The sequence below is a fragment of the Podarcis melisellensis genome (assembly GCF_964234715.1).
Source record: "Podarcis melisellensis genome assembly, chromosome: 1".
In the NCBI taxonomy this organism is placed as follows: domain Eukaryota; kingdom Metazoa; phylum Chordata; class Lepidosauria; order Squamata; family Lacertidae; genus Podarcis; species Podarcis melisellensis.
Genome location: NC_138528.1, coordinates 79,066,330 through 79,084,417, shown reverse-complemented (window position 1 = coordinate 79,084,417; position 18,088 = coordinate 79,066,330). Strand labels below are relative to the sequence as shown.

At 45.0% G+C, this 18,088-nt stretch overlaps 1 protein-coding gene across 1 annotated transcript; it reads right to left on the bottom strand.

Annotated features, from left to right (window-relative positions):
- Positions 1-386: 386 nt before the first annotated feature.
- Positions 387-17,780, bottom strand: LOC309380691 (acyl-CoA (8-3)-desaturase-like). The gene is made up of 12 exons (XM_081930855.1): positions 17,418-17,780; positions 10,298-10,408; positions 9,818-10,015; positions 9,310-9,411; positions 8,129-8,257; positions 7,631-7,691; positions 6,478-6,554; positions 5,189-5,286; positions 3,871-3,967; positions 2,028-2,107; positions 1,461-1,586; positions 387-571 (listed from the first exon to the last, which is right to left on the bottom strand). Exons 1-12 carry the CDS (start codon positions 17,643-17,645, stop codon positions 520-522), a joined length of 1,359 nt encoding a protein of 452 aa, XP_081786981.1. The 5' UTR covers positions 17,646-17,780; the 3' UTR covers positions 387-519.
- Between the last annotated feature and the right edge of the window lie 308 nt (positions 17,781-18,088).

Below are 18,088 nucleotides of genomic sequence, written 5' to 3'. Positions count from 1 at the left end.
CCCACCGCTCTGCGGAGAGCTGCCTGTGCTGGGGTCAGGGGAAGCTCGGGCTTCCCCCGCCCCAGCCCCACGCCTGGGGGGGAAATAAATCCCCCCCCAAAAAAAACTAGGTGCGTCCTATGGGCCGGTGCGCCCTATGGGACGAAAAATACGGTAAATGGCACATGAATGGTAACAATGGGCTTAAGCATACAGAATTTTTACCTGGATTGGGTCCTCAGAGAATCAGCATATGAAGCCCTTTAAAAGAGTGCACAGTCTTTTCCTTCAGATGCATATATCCCCACCCTTTCTTCCTTTCACTGTATGGCAGCTCATTTGGGACCTCTGTTAACAACTTTTACTTCCAGGTTCAAAGGGAGATGTACAAAATAGGGAAAGCATGGTATCAGACATAATTTTTATTATAAATAGGAAACAATGAAACACTGGGAGTTGGAAAAACGTTCAAGGCTATCTGCTGGTATAAGGCATCTGTGGAGACATCGTGAATGAATCTGTTTTCTGTAAAGCCAGTACTTATTTATGCAAATAGGCATCCAACCAGAGCTCTCCAGAATCCTTCAGGGAACTGCAGTAAGAGAAAGGGTGGGGTGGGAGAAAACTAATTAAGTGTTGTGGAAAAGAAACGGTAAGATGCCCGAGATACAATCAAGTTAAATAGAGAGGCAGGAATCTGGGTAAAGATCAAGAAAGCAGAAATCTATAACTCAGCAGTAGTCAACCTTTTTACGCCACTAGAGCTGTATGCAATTCCCCAACTGGCCATGAGCCAGTGACGAGCCAGCTGCAAGAATGGTGAAAGGGGGTGTGGTGGCTACTTATTTTAATTGCAAAATTTACAAATCACCCTGTATTTAAAAAACACCTGAGGCATGTACAGGAATAGAAAGCACCACAAGTAATAAAAAACAAAGTTGAGAACCATGAAAGCAACTGGAATTAAATGCTGCAGAAACGACTAATTCAGGAAGGCCTGGGAAAAGGCTGCTGAAACACTGAAAACGATGCTTCTAAGCACTTTGTTGTGTTATTTCTGGAAATGCACCTTTTCCTTTAAAACAGTTGAGCAGTTTGTGCAGTGGCTGCTGGCCAGCCCCTGCCAATTGCTACCAGTTGTGTCTTCTGCGGGGGGAGGCAGCCCTCTACCACTGAGGGTGCTGCAGAAACAGAAATGGGTGCCCCTGTGTTTTGTCAGAACTTGGGAGACACTGGAGCAGACTGGGGCATTCTGGAAGCATTACAGCATTCTCCATCTGACTCGACAGCAGTGGCTTGGCAAAATATCTGCAAAAGCAGTGCCATGTAAAATTTAATGGGAGCAGTGGGATGCTAAAAGCTGCTTGGCCGGTCTGATCATGCCACTGGTTTATCCACCCCTGCAGAAAATGAGAGTAAGCTGCCTTATCTTCCCACTGCACATCTGTATCTTTATGCCACATTTCTCCTTTGATACATACCGTAAAATATCTGCAAAGGCTGTCAGCAGGGGCTTGCACTTGTATTCAATGCCATGTTTGGCACACAAAGACTTAACCAGAGGGACCACCTTCCAGTAGTTGTGCCGGGGCATCGTAGGGAAGAGACTGGTGGGGGAAACCAAAACAATTCTGCCTCAAGTTCTGCTAATCACATTTGGTGTAGAAATCATAGACAAGGCAGTCATCCAGAAAACTGAACAATAGAAAAATTGCTTCACATACTGGACGTTTGTTCTTCCTACAGAGAAGAGCACAGCATGAAAAGCATTCCTAGGATGTGTTGGCTTGGATCAAAGAAGCTTCACACAACTGGCTCAGCATGTCTACTTGCACAAGGCAACGCGCTGATTTCTCTTGTGTTCCCTTTCCCAGTGTAGCCTCTCCCACCACGTCCCATTTCACACTATTCCAGAGAGTCCTGCATCCCTAGGGAGTTGCTTTTCAAGGGGCAGTAGGGTAAGAGCCAGAAAAGCCCTATTGTGTGAGCAGGGTTTCACTCACCTACATACAACCCAGAGAAAGCACTTCTTTGCAGTCCATACTTACTGGTGTTCAATCTGGAAATTCAAGTGCCCAGTAAACCAGTCGTTGAACCAGGAATGATCAACGTTACATGTCGCCTGGAGCTGAAATAACAAGTGGGTGGATGCTGAAACACTTGACAGCTTTCTCTCTCTCCTGGTATGATGGCTATGGGTTGCATTCAGCCAAGTCATTGTGCAAGTAGAAGAACTTCTACTCAATGCAAAATAACTTTCTTTCCCCCCACCACATCCCTCCCAATGCGCCCCGAGTTCTCCCTCAACCCTCAAGAGCAGATTTGGCAGTGGGGTACAGAGGGAGAAGGGGGCAGGGAAATGCTGTTGTGTGAGCAGAAGTTTTGCTTGCGCAACGACCTTGTTGGATTCAACCCTAAGTTGGATTCAACCCTAAGTTACTACCAAATCCCTCCCATAGTTAGCAAAGTAGACTAGATGTCAGCACCACATTCTTGCAATCCTCATGTTACCAAAGAGCCTACAGTGTGTCCCATGTCTGCCATATTGCCCATTCCCCACTTTTCACTGTTACAACCCTCAGTCCTAGAAGGAGCAAGGAGATGCCCCGCTCTGGTCCCAAGAAGGCTTACCCTCTGATTTTGGGTGCTTGTCAAATGACGACAGAATACTGATTATAAGAACATAATGACACAAATGTGTTTGTGAGTGTTGCAACGCCAGCATTTGCTGAAGTGAGCAGTCAGTATGTGGAAAGGTTGGATTGCTTTTTAAAACAAACAGGACTACAGCTGGGTCCTAATTCTACAGGGAAGGGGGGAAATGAAAAGCCATTTTAAAAATTTGTCTGTCAGCCTAATACATTGTTTTTCCCCTTATTAAAAAGGGCTTATTTGATTGTTACAGCACAATCAACAATGATTTTTATGTTATATATCTGTGTTTTTCTATTGCAAGCTGCTCTGTGACCCTCTGTGAACATCTTCTCCAGATGTTCCTCATTCTCTCAAGGGCATCTTTCTGGTCCCTCTGGCTACCAGCTACTCTCCACGTTCTTTGTTTCCTTCTGCTTGCTTCTTAAATACTTGCAGCGTTCGTTCTGCCTCTCCTCTGCCCCTAAACCATACTCTAAGCCCAGGGATGGGGAACCTGTAACCCCTCCAGATGTTGTTGGACTACAACTAACATCATTCCTGACCAGTGGCCAAGAAGGCTAAGGCTGGTAGGAGTTGGAGGGCAGGCCCACACCATACATTTAAAGCACATCCAAGGCATATAGCATCATCCAAAGACTCATGAGAACTGCCATTTGCTAAGGTTGTCATTAAGGAGGAAGGATTACAGTTCCCAGGATACTTTGGGGGAAATCATGGGTTTTAAATGTGCATTGGATGTGCTTTAAATGTATGATGTGAATCTGCCCAGAGTCTGGTGACATCCAGAAGGACCACGGATTCCCCATCCCCAGAATCAACTTACTCCTACTAACTCCTTGTTGCTCTCTCCTGCTTCTTTACCGTCTACTCACTGAAACAACTGCATCTTTGCTGCATCTCCAGCTCCCATGATTCCCTAGTCTAGTTGAGTCCACTAAAGCAGCAGTGGGGAACCTGTGACCCCACCAGATGTTGTTGAACTACAACTCCCATGAGCCTTAGCCAGCATGGACAGTGCTAATGACAGTCCAGCAGCATCTGAACGGCTACAAGACGCCATCCCTGTGCTAATGCCTCCTTATCTGAACTCATGTTTGCTTTTCCTCCAGTTTCCTCATAAACATCCAGGGCAGCATCTTGGTCAACTTGAATTAGAACCCAGAATGATCTTTTGAGAGGATATAGAGCAGTCCCATGTATAGCCATACAGTTGCTAGAGTAAAAAAAAATAATTACCTGGATGGACACCCAGTCCAAGTTCTTGTCATAATCTATAGTCATGGGTATGTGATTCATTTGGGAGACCCAGACAAACCAGGAGCTTTCCAACATCCTGCATGGGGAAAAAGAGTAGTAATACAGTAGAAAGCGTAATTCACTAATCCAATCATATTGGGGAAATGCTTTTTTTAAAAAAAGCCTTGTGTGAAATCTGGTGTCTTGCACAAAAATCTGACTCCCTGAAAACATCACACTCATTTTTTTGTATTTTCAAACTGAACTGAAAAGGTGGCTTTCACATTATTTTATTTATAAAGCCACAAGCAGAAAAAACTAAAAGTGAATAGACGGTCCCATAGCAGCAAGCAAACCTTTCCCATCTCTGCTCAGCTCATAATTGCAATGCAGCTCTGAACTCTCTTCCCATTCTGTCATTTTTAGGAAAGACAATCTTCAGCAGATAATGTGAGCAACTCAGCAGAAAACATTGCAAGCAGAACTTCCTGACCCCGCCCTCCAAAATAACCCCAGTAAGGCACAGTCAGACACAGAAAAGGGTTCATCGCCAGAGGAATGGAATCCAATCAGCCCTGCTGGCCTCCTTGGCTATTTTAAATGTTGGGCTGAGCTTACTAAGCTCTCTCAGAGTCTCAGTATTTAACTTTTTACTTGTAGAGAAAACCATTTCTTTTAGAAAAGTACAGTAACTTACAGCCAACATTGAAAATTCATTTTAATCAAAGGACCAGATAGGAAACATAGTATTCAATAAAACAAGGTGTTTGCAGGCTTTTTCAATGGTGTTTCAAATGTATGCAATTTCACTTAAACCCACAGTGCCTTGGAACATAAATTCAGAGTTGCCTGTATACAAAACAAAAGGGTTGGGGGTGTGTGTCGTATGTTTGTTTGGCTTGCCTTGTGGCCTCAGTGCACATAGGGACAGCTTCAAAAATAAGGAGCATCCTGTGCACATTTGTATTTCAATAAAGGCCTATCTTTTCACTTGGAGCCTGCATCCTTATCTTGGGTGCCTGGGAAGGATACCTCCTGTCTAGGAACCTCTTTTTGAATTTCTCCAACACCGGTTCTGTGGATGCTTCTAATACCTGTCTTGCTATTTTGCAGACTTCTTGTAGGACTGAAGTCCACCAAGGGTTGAATTTTGGGGCTTTCCACCACAGAAATATAGATGGCCAACCAAGCCAGCTAAAATTGGTCATGGTGAAGTCCAATTCAACTAAAAGGATAAGTCAGCCAACGCAAGCTCAAGTCCCATTGCAGCTTTGGGTAAATTTAGTTGAATCGGGAGGGGTTTTGTGCTGTACAATACCTGACCAAAAAGAAGAAGATAAGAAGACTCTTTATTTCTAGAAAACACCCGTAGACGATGAAGAATCGGATGAAGAAGCTCAGCATGCAGGCAATATCCTAACAAAAGGAAGAAGCTGTCAGAATGGAGAAAGCTTAGTTCACATTGTTATTGTCCCCTACGATCCTTTACCCCAGAGGTGCAACAGAAAGTTTTGCTGATAGGCCTTGTGGTTGAAACAAGACTGTGATTGAAGTACTCAAGCTAACATAACATAATGTCATTTAACCAATGTTCAGCAGAAACTGCTTTTTTTTTGTTTAAAGAAACTTTATCAATTTTTAAAATAAAGATAAATATAGATGAAATACAAACATCATAAAAAATATTGATACAAAAAGAAAACAAAGGAGAATGAGAATAGATGGAATGGAGGGGAAGGAAAGGGAAGATAATACCCTACATTAATTCATGCAATGTATCCTTTTATAATCACAATCCAAGGCATTGAGATATCTCTTTATCCCAATCTTCTAAAATATATCCTCCCCACAAACTTAATTGAATTATTGGGAGTCTATTGTCTATATATAGACAGGGTCTGTTGTCAAAAGTACAGTGGTACCTAGGGTTAAGAACTTAATTTGTTCTGGAGGTCCGTTCTTAACCTGAAACTGTTCTTAACCTGAGGTACCACTTTAGCTAATGGGGCCTCCTGCTGCTGCCGTGCCACCACTGCACAATTTCTGTTCTCATCCTGAAGCAAAGTTCTTAACCCGAGGTACTATTTCTGGGTTAGCAGAGTCTGTAACCTGAAGCATCTGTAACCCGAGGTACCACTGTATAGACCAAATAGCATAAAAATGATCTTATTTAGATTCTCCTCTACTTACTTTTCTTTGAAATGTGAGATGCACAGAGAGAGCTAGATCCCACAGTCTACCATACCAATAATCAACTGAAGGATGTGAGCAAGATTTCCATTGACTATTGGCTTTCTTGACATTGTTAGTAACAGAAAGACCAGTGTCTTATAAGATACTCTGGGATTTGTATTCCTTTCTATTGAAAGCAAGGCCAAGACTGGATCTAGCATTAGTGATTGCTCTATAATTTGAGAGATAATGGTAATAATATTTTTTTATTTATATGCTGCTCATCTGACTGGGATGCTCCAGCCATTCTGAGCGGCTACCAACAAAATATTAAAACACAAAATGCCTCAGAACACCCAAGAAGCCAGCCAGCCAGGAATAGGAGTGAGGGCTCTTCTGTTGCTTCATCTGTAACTCAGATAATGCAATACTTACCACCCAGTAATTCTTCTTGAAAGCAATGTAGAAGGTGTGATATTGGAAGAAGGTAGGGAACAACAGTGGGGGCAACGCTGATGAAGATAGCAAAAGAAAGATGCCTTAGCCACATAATTAAAATACAAAATATGTAAAATAAACCAGATGTACTGGGAAGAAGATAGTGCAAGCGGATAATTTAGGTGTAACTACTGAAGAATGCCTTAAGTTTTACTACAGTTAAAAGTAACAGGGTACAGGATATTATGGACTGCGGGCTGGATCTGGACTAACGGTTCTCGCAGAGATCAAAGCGGCTTAAACTGAGTCAATACTAACTTGTCCCACTGATTTGAATGGAACTAAGCCACCATTAATTTAGCCTGGATCCAACCATATGATCCTATTAACTGGGAAGACGAACTCATTCCCTTGCTCTGGCACAGGGATTCCCCTACACTCTGTCCTGTGCTTCCAAGCTCCACTGTAGCATAATGGTGGCCTTCAAGGTGTTAGGGTCCAGGTATGTCATGCAAATACACATTACAGAGGTGAAACACTGCTCTGGCAGGAACCTCTATCAACAGGGAATATGAGAATGCTGTGGAGTGACGGTTTAAGTAGAACAGAGGTGCACAGCACTGTCCACCTGCTGGGCACAGGGTTTTTGCAGATGTAGCTGCTACACACTATCATGTACCCATGACTACAATGGTACCATTATAATTCACCATAAGCCAACGGACTCCACTAACTCCCATGGCATTGCAGAAAGTTAGTCCTACTTCCATATGAACCTACCCAGACCCTGAATTATCTTCTGAGGCCCTCCTTCGTTTGCCTCCTCCTCCTCAAGAGGTCCGGAAGGTGGCAACATGAGAACAGGCCTTCTCTGCAGTGGATCCCAGTCTGTGGAATGCTCTCCCCAGGGAAGTTCACCTGGCGCCTTCATTTTACACCTTTAGGCGCCAGGCAAAAAACATTCCTTTTTAACCAGGCCTTGGTTGACCTGATTGACATCCCGATACCCTTTTAAAATGTGGCTCTTTTAGGGGGGCGTGTTACTGGGTTATTGTTTTTATTTTATATATTGTGATCTTTTCTATGAACCGCCCTGAGACCGCTGGGTATAGGGTGGTATATAAATTCAAACAACAACAGCAACACTTACTGAAGGAGAAGTACTTGTGCTGGTGGTTGTAAGGCATATACTTTGTCTTCTTTACCCCAAGCTGTGAAAGCAAATCAGGTCACATTTTGATAAAAATGGCCCTACAGAAGGGGGAGCCTGAAACTCCTCGTATGTTGCCGTCCTGTAATTTTCATTGCCATTGGCCATATTGACTGGGGCTGATGAGAGCTGGAGTCCAACAACATGTGAATGGCCACAAGTTCCCCATCCCAGTCATACAGGCACCTTGCCACTTCCCTGAACGCAACCATATCATTATTACATAGACTTCTTGCCAGTCAACATAAATTTAGTTCCCTGGATTCCCAACCCCACCCCAAAATATTAAGTGGCATGTATTATTTGTTGGTGTGGGTTTTTTTTAAGGTAGAAATCTGGCGACCACACATACAGCTACACTACAAATAGGTAGCGCATAGGAACAAATAGGAAGCATTCATTGTTTTCTGAAGGGCATGAAAGCAACATGAAACTTGCCTCCACAGAGAGGGTCTTCCCCAAAGCAAACAAGGCAGGGTGCATGTCGATGTCCGGGTCCTTGCTGTGGCAATTGGGTTTTGCGTGGTGTTGTGAGTGCAGGAGAGTCCACCAGTTGGCCGATGCCCCCTGTTGAAAGGAAGGTCAGAGAAGAAGTCAATTCTACAGCACATCTAAAGGTAAAAAACCAAGGAGATCACTGTACTGTAGATTTTGTTGATATTTTCACCCCCTCTCATTGCAAGAATCTCCTGATCTGATGTTTTGAGAAAGGAGGGGGCGGAAACTGCTCTTCTACTCTTCCGCTCCTGACTGACTGCCTGACTCTGTGTGGAGACAGTCTTATCTATGTAGTGACTAGATGGCTGAGTGGGAGATGTTACACTCATGCAAGCCAGTAGTTCTTTAGTTTGTAGTAGCTATCAGAAATAAAAGGAGTTATGCTTCACAGCTAGCTTCCGCGTTATTTATACTCTGCATGAGTCTAGTGCTCACAATGCACAGCTGTGAGTCCAGTGCACTGAGATCTGTTTTCCAGGATTGGAAGGCCTCTGAAAGTGCTCCAGTCGCCTAGCCCAGTCAGGGAAGAACCAGTTATTGAGCCCAGTTGCTGCACATTGGCTGAAAGGCGTACTGACAGATTTAGGCCACATTAAGAGTCAGTCCCTCTTCGTAAGAAGTCCTAGGAACTCTGGTCCTGTCGAGGGGAGCAGGGAGACTAATAAGAGGATTCTAGGCACCTTTGCTGCAGCACACAGGGTTCATTTAGGCAGCAGTGAGGAACGTGTGGTCCTTCTGATGCTGTTGGAACTGCAATTCCCCTGAGTTCCAGCCAGCACAGCCAATGGTCAGGGAAGGGGGCAGTGGTAGCCCAGTAACAGCTGAAGGCCAAAAGTTCCCCATCCCAGCTTTAGGGGAAGCCAAGACAGTTCCTCTGGTATATAACTGATTTGTTTGTAGTATATATATGCACCCACCATGCAATGGGAGGGTTGTGGGAAGGCTTTTGGGAACAAAAATCCACAAAGAACTAGAATGTTTCCCCCCCCCCCATACACCTTTTAGTGTATTATGCACATTGTCCAAAAATATGGTAGCTTGATTTTCAGATAATCAATCCAGATCTCTTACCCTTCCCACCCCTCTCAAAAAAATAAAAGTTTTCAAAAACAAGCACTTACAAGAAGATGGCACATCACAAATTTGTGAAGCAGGTGGTTCCACTTGGGCTTCTGGAAGACGGAAAGGTGCCCCAAATCATGTTGGAACCATGAAGCCTGGATCTGGAAGGCAAAGGAGATTGCTTAGAACAATGGCCTGCCTATCATTTGAACGGCTTTTGGGGTCCCTTCTGCATCATTTAATTCAAAAGAAGCCATCATGTCATTGCATGTGGTAGCTCTTGAGTAATCTGTGTGCCATGCATACTACATGGGTAAATGCAGGCATGAATTTCTGAATAATACCCATACAACTCATAAATCACCGAGGATAAACAAACGTCTCACTGCAAAGGACTGGCATTGCACCCATTAACGCTGGGAGTGACAAAAATCCCAGTGATAAAGATGACCTCCAGAATGAGCACTGGCTTCACCAGGGTAGTAGAAGATGACCAAGGAAGCTGGTTTCAGGTGCTTAGAACAGAAGGTCAGCCTTTGGCTTTATTCACGGAGCAAGACAACTTACGTGGGACATTGTGCAAAGTGCCACAGAGACAGTGAAGGGCAGTAGAGAGGTTCCAAAATACAAGAAGTTGAGCCAGGACGCAGCATCCAAGAGCAGGATGTGAAGGAACACTGCCATGAAAAAGTAAGTGTTGGGCTTCAGGAGTCCCATCTTCTCTATAGTGGTGCGCAGCTCACGGAAGTCCATGATGAGTGATTCCTGTGAAGAAGAAATTTAAAAATGACAGCTGCCTCTACTCTAGGAAATGTTGGAGTAGCCTGTGCTCTTAGGAGCAGCAAGGGGAGGGTGTGACCAGAGTTTTAATGTCTAATTCTGCTCAGGGCTTCTCCCCTTCTATCAGCCCGTTGCCACCATTTACAGGTTCAGACCAGCGCATGGCATCCTCCTTTAAGCACTCCAGAATGCACATAACATGTATGGAGGGAAACCTTACTTCTTCTTGGGTTCACATCTCACATCCAGGGGTTAAGAGAGACTTACATTTTTGCTGGGTCCCAAACTGGATTGATCTGGTGCCAACTCCCCAATCAGCAGCGGGTTCAAATACTTCTTCACCAATGACTTGTCGACATGGAACGCTTCAAAGGCATCCTACAAGTCCACAGGGGGAAAAGAAGGGAAGGCAAAACCAATACCAGGAAATATTGAGTGAGGCCACTGTGTGCCCTTCTCCCCGGTGCTACTACCAGCCCCCCAATTTCTCTGGCAATGTTCCTCTTAAAGGAACGTGCGGGTTTATCAAAAGTAAAACAACAGATGAGGAATTTGTGGGGTAACTGGCAGACGGGTGGTGTGTATTGAGCTCATCCTCAACCATCTGTTGAGGATGCCCTAGCTCTGGACGTCCTGCACTGAGCAGGGAGTTGGAATACACGAGCCTACAAGACACAGATACACACACGCAGTCAAAGGAGACTCAATCATGAAACAGCAGAAAGTTGACGGAAGTAAAACAAAGGAAGCTCTCTTACACTGGTGGTCTGATTCAGTTGGTTAGAACATGGTGCTGATAACACCAAGGTTGCAGGTTTGATCCCCAATGGAACAACTGTATATTCCTGCATTGCAGGGGGTTGGACTAGATGATCCTCAGGTCCCTTCCAACTCTATGATTCTATGAGATCCTTGGTCCATTTAGCTCAGCAGAGCCAACACATTCTAGCTTTGCTCCCATTCTTTTCCCCGCAGAGTTCTACAAGGACAACAGAAATGGAGGAGGAAGAGGAGGAAGTTGACAAACCTGGACCAGCTGCAGGAAAGAAAGGCAGGCTGGGGGCAACTGGCTGGGGGCAGACTTAGACTGGTAGGCCAGTGCACTAGCTGCTCTAATGGGCCAGCACTTACAGATTGCTTCCCACTGAAAATCCTGAAGCAATTTACACACATTAAACAATATAAAGTAACTGTACAAAACAAATGTGCAATTACTTTTAATAAATTGTACTAAATAAAATGAATTTAACAATACAATACCATATCACTGGCGCCCAAATGCCCAGGAAAACAAAAATGTATTTGCCTGGCGGCAAAGTAGTAAGAAGCTGGGTGCAGCGCAGGCCTCCCAAGGGAAAGCACTCCACCCTATGAGAACTAACCTCTGAATAGACAGGCATAGGATTGCGCAGTTGAGTTTCATGCGCAATAGCATGTATAAATAGCTCTAGGTTACCGTTTGCTTTTATTGAAGTCTCAGTCATTTCGAAATATCAGTAAACATCTTGTTGTGCAAAAGAAATTTGTCACAGTGCGTTTCAAGTTCTGTCGTTACGCAGGTGTGAAAAACTGGAAGGGGGCAAAGCAGGGATTTCCACTTTTCCACATTCCCCCCCCCCCAAAAAAGATGAAGATGCAGCTTCAAGGTGGGTGTTTCGGGTGAATAATCTCCCTTTGGGGATAGCAATTCATTGCAAAACTTGTGAACGATGACAGCTATCAGGCAAGGTATGCATGAACCTATCATTTGAATGCAGTTAATGAGCATCTGCAAATATGAGCAGGCGAAAGAGACGCTAAAAGAACTAGAGTTGAACTTATGGGAAGGAATAGGGCAGTCTGGAGATACCGCAAATGTATGGCTGGGCAGAATTCCAACAATGACATTGGGAGGCTCTGTTTCTATATGTGGCATTTTGCCCTGATCCTTTCAGCTACTTTTTATGGGACATTGACATGACACCATGCTGGGCTTTGCATTAGAAAGCAGCATATAAATATTAAAAATGTAAAAAAATAAAACCATCCAATCATTGTCACCCTACATTTCCCCTTTAGTTCTTCCATCTTTCTCAGACCAGAATGGCTGGTTTCCATCAGAAGACCACTGCAATCTCCACAGGTGTAAGACACCTTTATCACCATTCTTTCATCTTTTTAAAAAATGTGGAGGTTTTGACATGGATAGCAATGAACCAGGAAAGAGTTCAGCACACATTCATTAGAACATTTGTGGTGAGCATCAATTTGTGACACTATTTTTTATATCTTTTAATTATCATTAAAATATTTTCTGGATATCTTCTTTTTAAACTAATGAAAGAGTTGTAGTGCTCCAACACCATCATTATATTCTATTTTCCCTTGGGGGGGGGGGAGAGAAATAAAATCTTAAGTCTCTTATCACCACCATTAACCAAGTTGCTAAAACACCAGTAACCAGAATTTTTTAAAAATTAGGATTGTAGTATAGTGTTATAAAAGTATAACACTATTATCGTATTTTGTGCTATACTATAAACATTATGGTGATATAAATCTTTAGTACTCTACACACACACACACACACACACACACACACAGAGAGAGAGAGAGAGAGAGAGAGAGAGAGAGAGAGAGAGAGACTTATGTAATAATTACAATATTTTTTCTAAAACTAATGGGTGTCATAAAATGGCAGCCACCTCAAGTGTTATAGTGAATGTATGCCAAGCTTCAAAAGACCCCACACACAGCAGTTCTGTCACACTTCCTCCTTGTGTGGATGGGACATAGAAAGATGACAGGGTAGTGACAGAAACCATCAGTCTGGAAACAGTCATAGGGTTTGTTTCAACTGCAGCAACTGCACTTTGCTAGAGGTTAAATGGAAATCCCTACATATTTTTCGGTTTGTAATGGTAATGGTGAGTTATGACACTGCAGCAATTAAATACATCAAGAGCACGTTGCCTCTAATTAAGGTAAATGATCAAAGGTTGTGGGGTGGGGGCCAAAAGGATTTGCAGACATAGTCAAAGGTGTGTGGGCTCACTCCTAGCACTTATTCCATCAGCGGTCATGGGAAATACTTGAGCAATGTACCCCTCTCTTTCTGCTTTGCAAATCAAAAACGGGAACCTATGTGCAAGATGTTTCAAAAGCTTGTGTAAACACTATGATTTCTTATCTGACACAGAAGATGTATTGCTGATCAACAGAGATAATCAGAATATTAATCAAGAAATGATATGCATAGACAAATGCCACCCTCACCCAACAATTCATGTACATATGATTTTCACTGGCTCCGTTTCATTCAAACCAGCATTTTCAAGATCGGCAAAGGCAGGCTGGGGCAGGTAAGCAGAAAACAATGGCACAGCCTCCCTCAGCAACCAGTTGCTCAGATTGTGGGAAGTCAGAGGGGCTGTTTTTACAGCAGCTGGGAACATCACAGATTGGCCCCCTCGTGTCACCAGATATCCCAGGACTCGAGGATTGTGGCCTACAATGAGAATCTCCTGGCAGGAATTGCCTATAATTCTTCTGCTCCTGACCTGCAGCCCTGAAGGTACAGATTCAGAACCAGTCTGTTCATTAGCAGTCACCTCAGGTAGCAGACTAGGGACAGCTGAGAGGGGCAGGAGATCCAGCGCATGTCGCCTATGCGCCACCTGGGAAGAGCGGGCCTGCTCCTCTCTAGCCTCCTTCTTTCTCCACTGCCAGCTTCAGCATGCCAGGGCTTCCTGAGGCTGCTGCTCCAGTCAGGAGTGCCAACGTGGCTCCGCAACCGTTGGTGCCAGGGGCCATGGGTGCCATGCAATGTGCATGGCCCTGGCACCGAAATTTGTGGGTGCCTGGCCCCTTTGTGAGAAATTTCGTGGGTGCTTAGGCACCCAGGGCCCCAGGAACCTGTGCCTCCGGTTTCATCAGGCTGCGGTGGCAGAGGAGACGGTGGCAACATTTACTGTTTTGCCTCAAGCAACACCATAGTTAATGCAGGGTGCAATTGCTAATTGAAAAGGGAGGGCGTTCCTGATCCACAGCAATATTCAAAGCAACAAACAGAGGTGAAGTTCATAAAGGTTTTTTCAAGGGAAAAGAAACTCCTTTTTCAGGAGGTAGGTGATCATTACATCTAATGAAGACTATTTTGTAGTCTAAACGCATTAGGCAACTTGGAGGGCTTGAATAGCTATTACAGGAATAAGCCAGCATAAGATTCAGGCTTGCGTGCTTCACACACAAACACCACTTATTAAACTACCCTGGTAATTGCAGTTCTGTGAGGGGAATATAGATTTCCTAAAACTTCCAGCACCCTCCCAGTCCCCAGGATTCTTTGGGGGCAACCAAGGCAAAAATAATAATATGGAATACAACCTCTTTTTTGACAAGACCATGTGCTCCCAAGCCAGCCCCAAGATACAAGTAGCTCTTGCAACACTCAAAGAAGGTGCTCAAGCTTACTCTGGCATGCCTGAAGTGGGAAGGGATCCCATAATTGAGGAGCAACCCCCAATAATCTTCATGTCTTCACAGCCTGGGCCTGATGCACAGATGGAATCACTGAGAGGGCCTCCTTGGTAGGTCTCAGATTGTAAAAGGCCACACAGAATCACAGAATTGGAGAGTTTGGAAAGGACTCTGAGAATCATCTAGTCCAACCCCCTGCAATGCTAAAGCATCCATGACAGATGGCCATCCAACCTCTGCCTAAAAATCTCCAGAGAATGAGAGCCCACCACCTTCCACGGAGTCCGTTTCACTGTTGAGCAGTATTTTTCACCCTATAGGACGCACTTTTCCCCCTCCAAAAATGAAGGGGAAATGTGTGTGCGTCCTATGGGGCGAATGCAGGCTTTCGCTGAACCCTGGAGAGCGAGAGGGGTCGGTGCGCAAGCCTGGAGTGCGAGAGGCGGGAAGGCGCGCTGTCTCCCGAGGGTTGCAGAGAGCTGCCTGTTCTGGGGGCTGGGGTTGAGGGAAGCCCGCGCCTGGGTGGGGAAATCATTTTTTCCCCTTTATTTCCCCCCCCAAAAAAAACCTAGATGCGCCCTATGGGCCGGTGCACCTTATAGGGCGAAAAATATGGTAATTTTTCCAGAGGAGGCATATGGTTGGCTGGAGTCCCTAAGTTAGTGGAACGCAAGTCCCATCGATTTCAATGGGAACCATGCCCATATTCCCCTTAAACCCAAACTCAGAAATGAAAAAAGCAGAAGGTAGCAGGGAATGAAAGGGAGAAAGCCCTTTGCGAGAGGCTTAATGCAGCTTATAAACCAGACATTTGAAGCACTCCCCCACCCCCAAAGGATCCTGGAAACTGTAGTTTAGCCCTCACAGAGCTACAATTCCCAGTACCCTGAACAAAGTACTGTTTCCAGGATTTTGGGGGGTGCGGGGCTTTAAATGTATGGTGTGTATGCAGCCTTTGATAGTCTCACACTTCCTTATAGAAAAATGAGTTCTTACAAGTCAGTGCTTGCCACAACAAAAAGAAAAAACTTTGGAAGTGGCTTGGGAAACACCTCCACAGGTTTGGTGGAGGCCAGTGGGTGCTCTGACTAACCGACAGATTATTTTAGGGAGGGGACAGGGGTTGGAACTAAAGCAAATAAATAAAAAACAATTCTATACAAAGTTGTTGTTTGGGCTTAAAAAAAAACCTTTCTAGTAAGTCTGTGGTTCTCAAAACCTGGCTGATGTAGCTTGAGAAAACTTTGGCATTAGGAACCATTTGGATTCTTCCTTGAAATAATTTCTGGAATGTGGTAGTCAAGGGGGTACAGGGGAGGTAGAGAGAACAAACTGGATTGTGCTTGTGGCAGGATTAATTTGCAGAGCATTTTAAGTGCTGAGCAGCCACTGCTGCTGTGAAGAATGGTGACGTGGGAGCCTATTGTTAGAGAGGGCGAGGAAGGCAGCTGCTTTAGGGGGCGTTGTTGAAAGTTAGGAAATTGTCCATTATTTTGGTTTTGCAAAATTTGTTAACACTTCAGGGAGCTTTGGTGCGTGCTTTATGCAGGGAGATTACTTCAAGTTGAATTTCTAGATCCTGTTGGACACAACCCAACCACAAATTAAGAGTAAATTACAAGGCTGCTGAACTCTAGGTTTTTGACAAGGAAAAGAGAAAATACCTAATTTCATGTTAGCTTGCTCCAGGATCATTAGGATCATGTCCTTTGAAACAACATGCATTGCTCAGAACTACAATTTGCAGCATTGTTCCAGGACTCATTTTCAGCAGAGCAAAAGAGCTTCCTCTAGCCCTAAAATGCTATAGAATGTGTTGCACTTCAGATGTTCAGATGCTGCAGCTCAGCATCCCTGGCCAAAGTGAGTAAGGCTGAAGGGAGTTAGGAGTCCACCACATCTGGAGGGTGACAGCAGTGTGGCCAACACCCACTCATTATGGGGCCACAAAAGTTCTCCTTTATAGGCAGTCTGCCATGTCTTTATCTCAGCAGCATTGCAGGCAAGCAATCCTCTCCTCATAAAAATGCAATCTGAGGACCATCTGCTCCCTGTTAAACCAACCTCATCCACATCAGTAGCGAATATCAGCAGACATCATGGGACAACGGAAAACCAAGTATGCCTAGATCTAAACGACAACTCCCAAACAGAATTCTCACATTACTGCTCAACTAGTGGGCAGATTTAAGCAAACAGTGCAGTCTAAAGGCAGATTCATATTTTATATTAAATCTTTGACTAAAATGGGAGATACTGAGATGATGCCCTTTAAAAGGGCTGCAAAGATGGATCTTTGCATCTTGAGGGAAACATTGGTTCAACAGAGCTGCTGACTTTGAGGTCAGGAGTATGTTTCGATTATACAATCACCCTCAGGAAAAATGTACAGCTTTGGCAGCCTATCAATTTATTCATAAATATAATATTCTAGGCATTTACAACAATTTATGCTTATGACCTCACATTATTTTCACTGTATCTGCAACTTTTGCATCAGGTGAGAAGTCATTTTAAAAGTTCAAAATGATATATATATTACGTATAATCTGTGTTTTTCTATGTTACAAGGATGCATAGTAGGATTTAGGACTGATTTCTCCTCAGCATGAAACTGGGATAATTTTTAATTACAGTGCCTTGACTAAGGAATTTACTGCTAACGGGATAGTACTTTAATTAGGTTACTAGAGAATTGACTCCTAAATGATTTATTACCATACCATACTGTTATTTATCGACGAACGGACTATCAGCCGTTCCCTCAGACCTATGTCCCCCAGACCTTAATCTGAGGCGCTCAGATTCAGAACAGAGCAGAACAGAGGAATGCGGGACCGACTGACATGCAATTTCACGGGGCAGCTTAGTTATCTCTCCTCCATCACCTCCTTCACACTTTTCACACGACCCCCAACCCGCATCTCACCGTCACGTCCTCCCCAAAGTGGCTCATGAGGATCCGGGAGCCCCCGGGGTGTCTCTGGCAGAAGCTGCGGACGTCGTACACTTTCCTGCCGACCACCAGCCAATTCTCTCGCTCCGGGGCTCCTTGCTTGGTGTGGGCCTGGATTTCGTCCCAGGTGAAGAGCCGCGTGGCCGAAGAGGGCGGCCGGTGCGGGACCAATTCCACGCTGGACTTCTGCTGCGGAGCCATCCCGTTCTCCGACGCCACCTGCTCAGCTGCCTCCTGCCCGCGCCGCCAAGCGCAACTCAGCCATGCCGCTTCTCCCGCGGCGGTAAGGGTGGAACACTCGGCCCGGCCTCCTCCACGTGCGATTGGCTGGTTGCTCCGTCGGACATGCCCCTGAACCCGTCTATTGGCTGGCAGCGAACAAGCCCGGAGGCGGTTTTGTGGCGGAGCGGAGGAAGACTTGGCGCGGTTTGCAAGTCGTGGGGTGTGCGCGGGCGCGCCTTCCTTCTGGTTGCAGCCCTGGAGCGAGTCCCGCTGCGGGTTTTGAGGAGACGCCAGCGAACTCCGGCCGCTGAAGGTCCGGCGGGTTCTCTTTGCCAGGCGATGCCGGGCTCGAGTCCTGCCTGGCCCTGGCGATAAAAACGCAGCCTCAATCGAGGGGCGACGAGATGCACATTCGGGTGCGA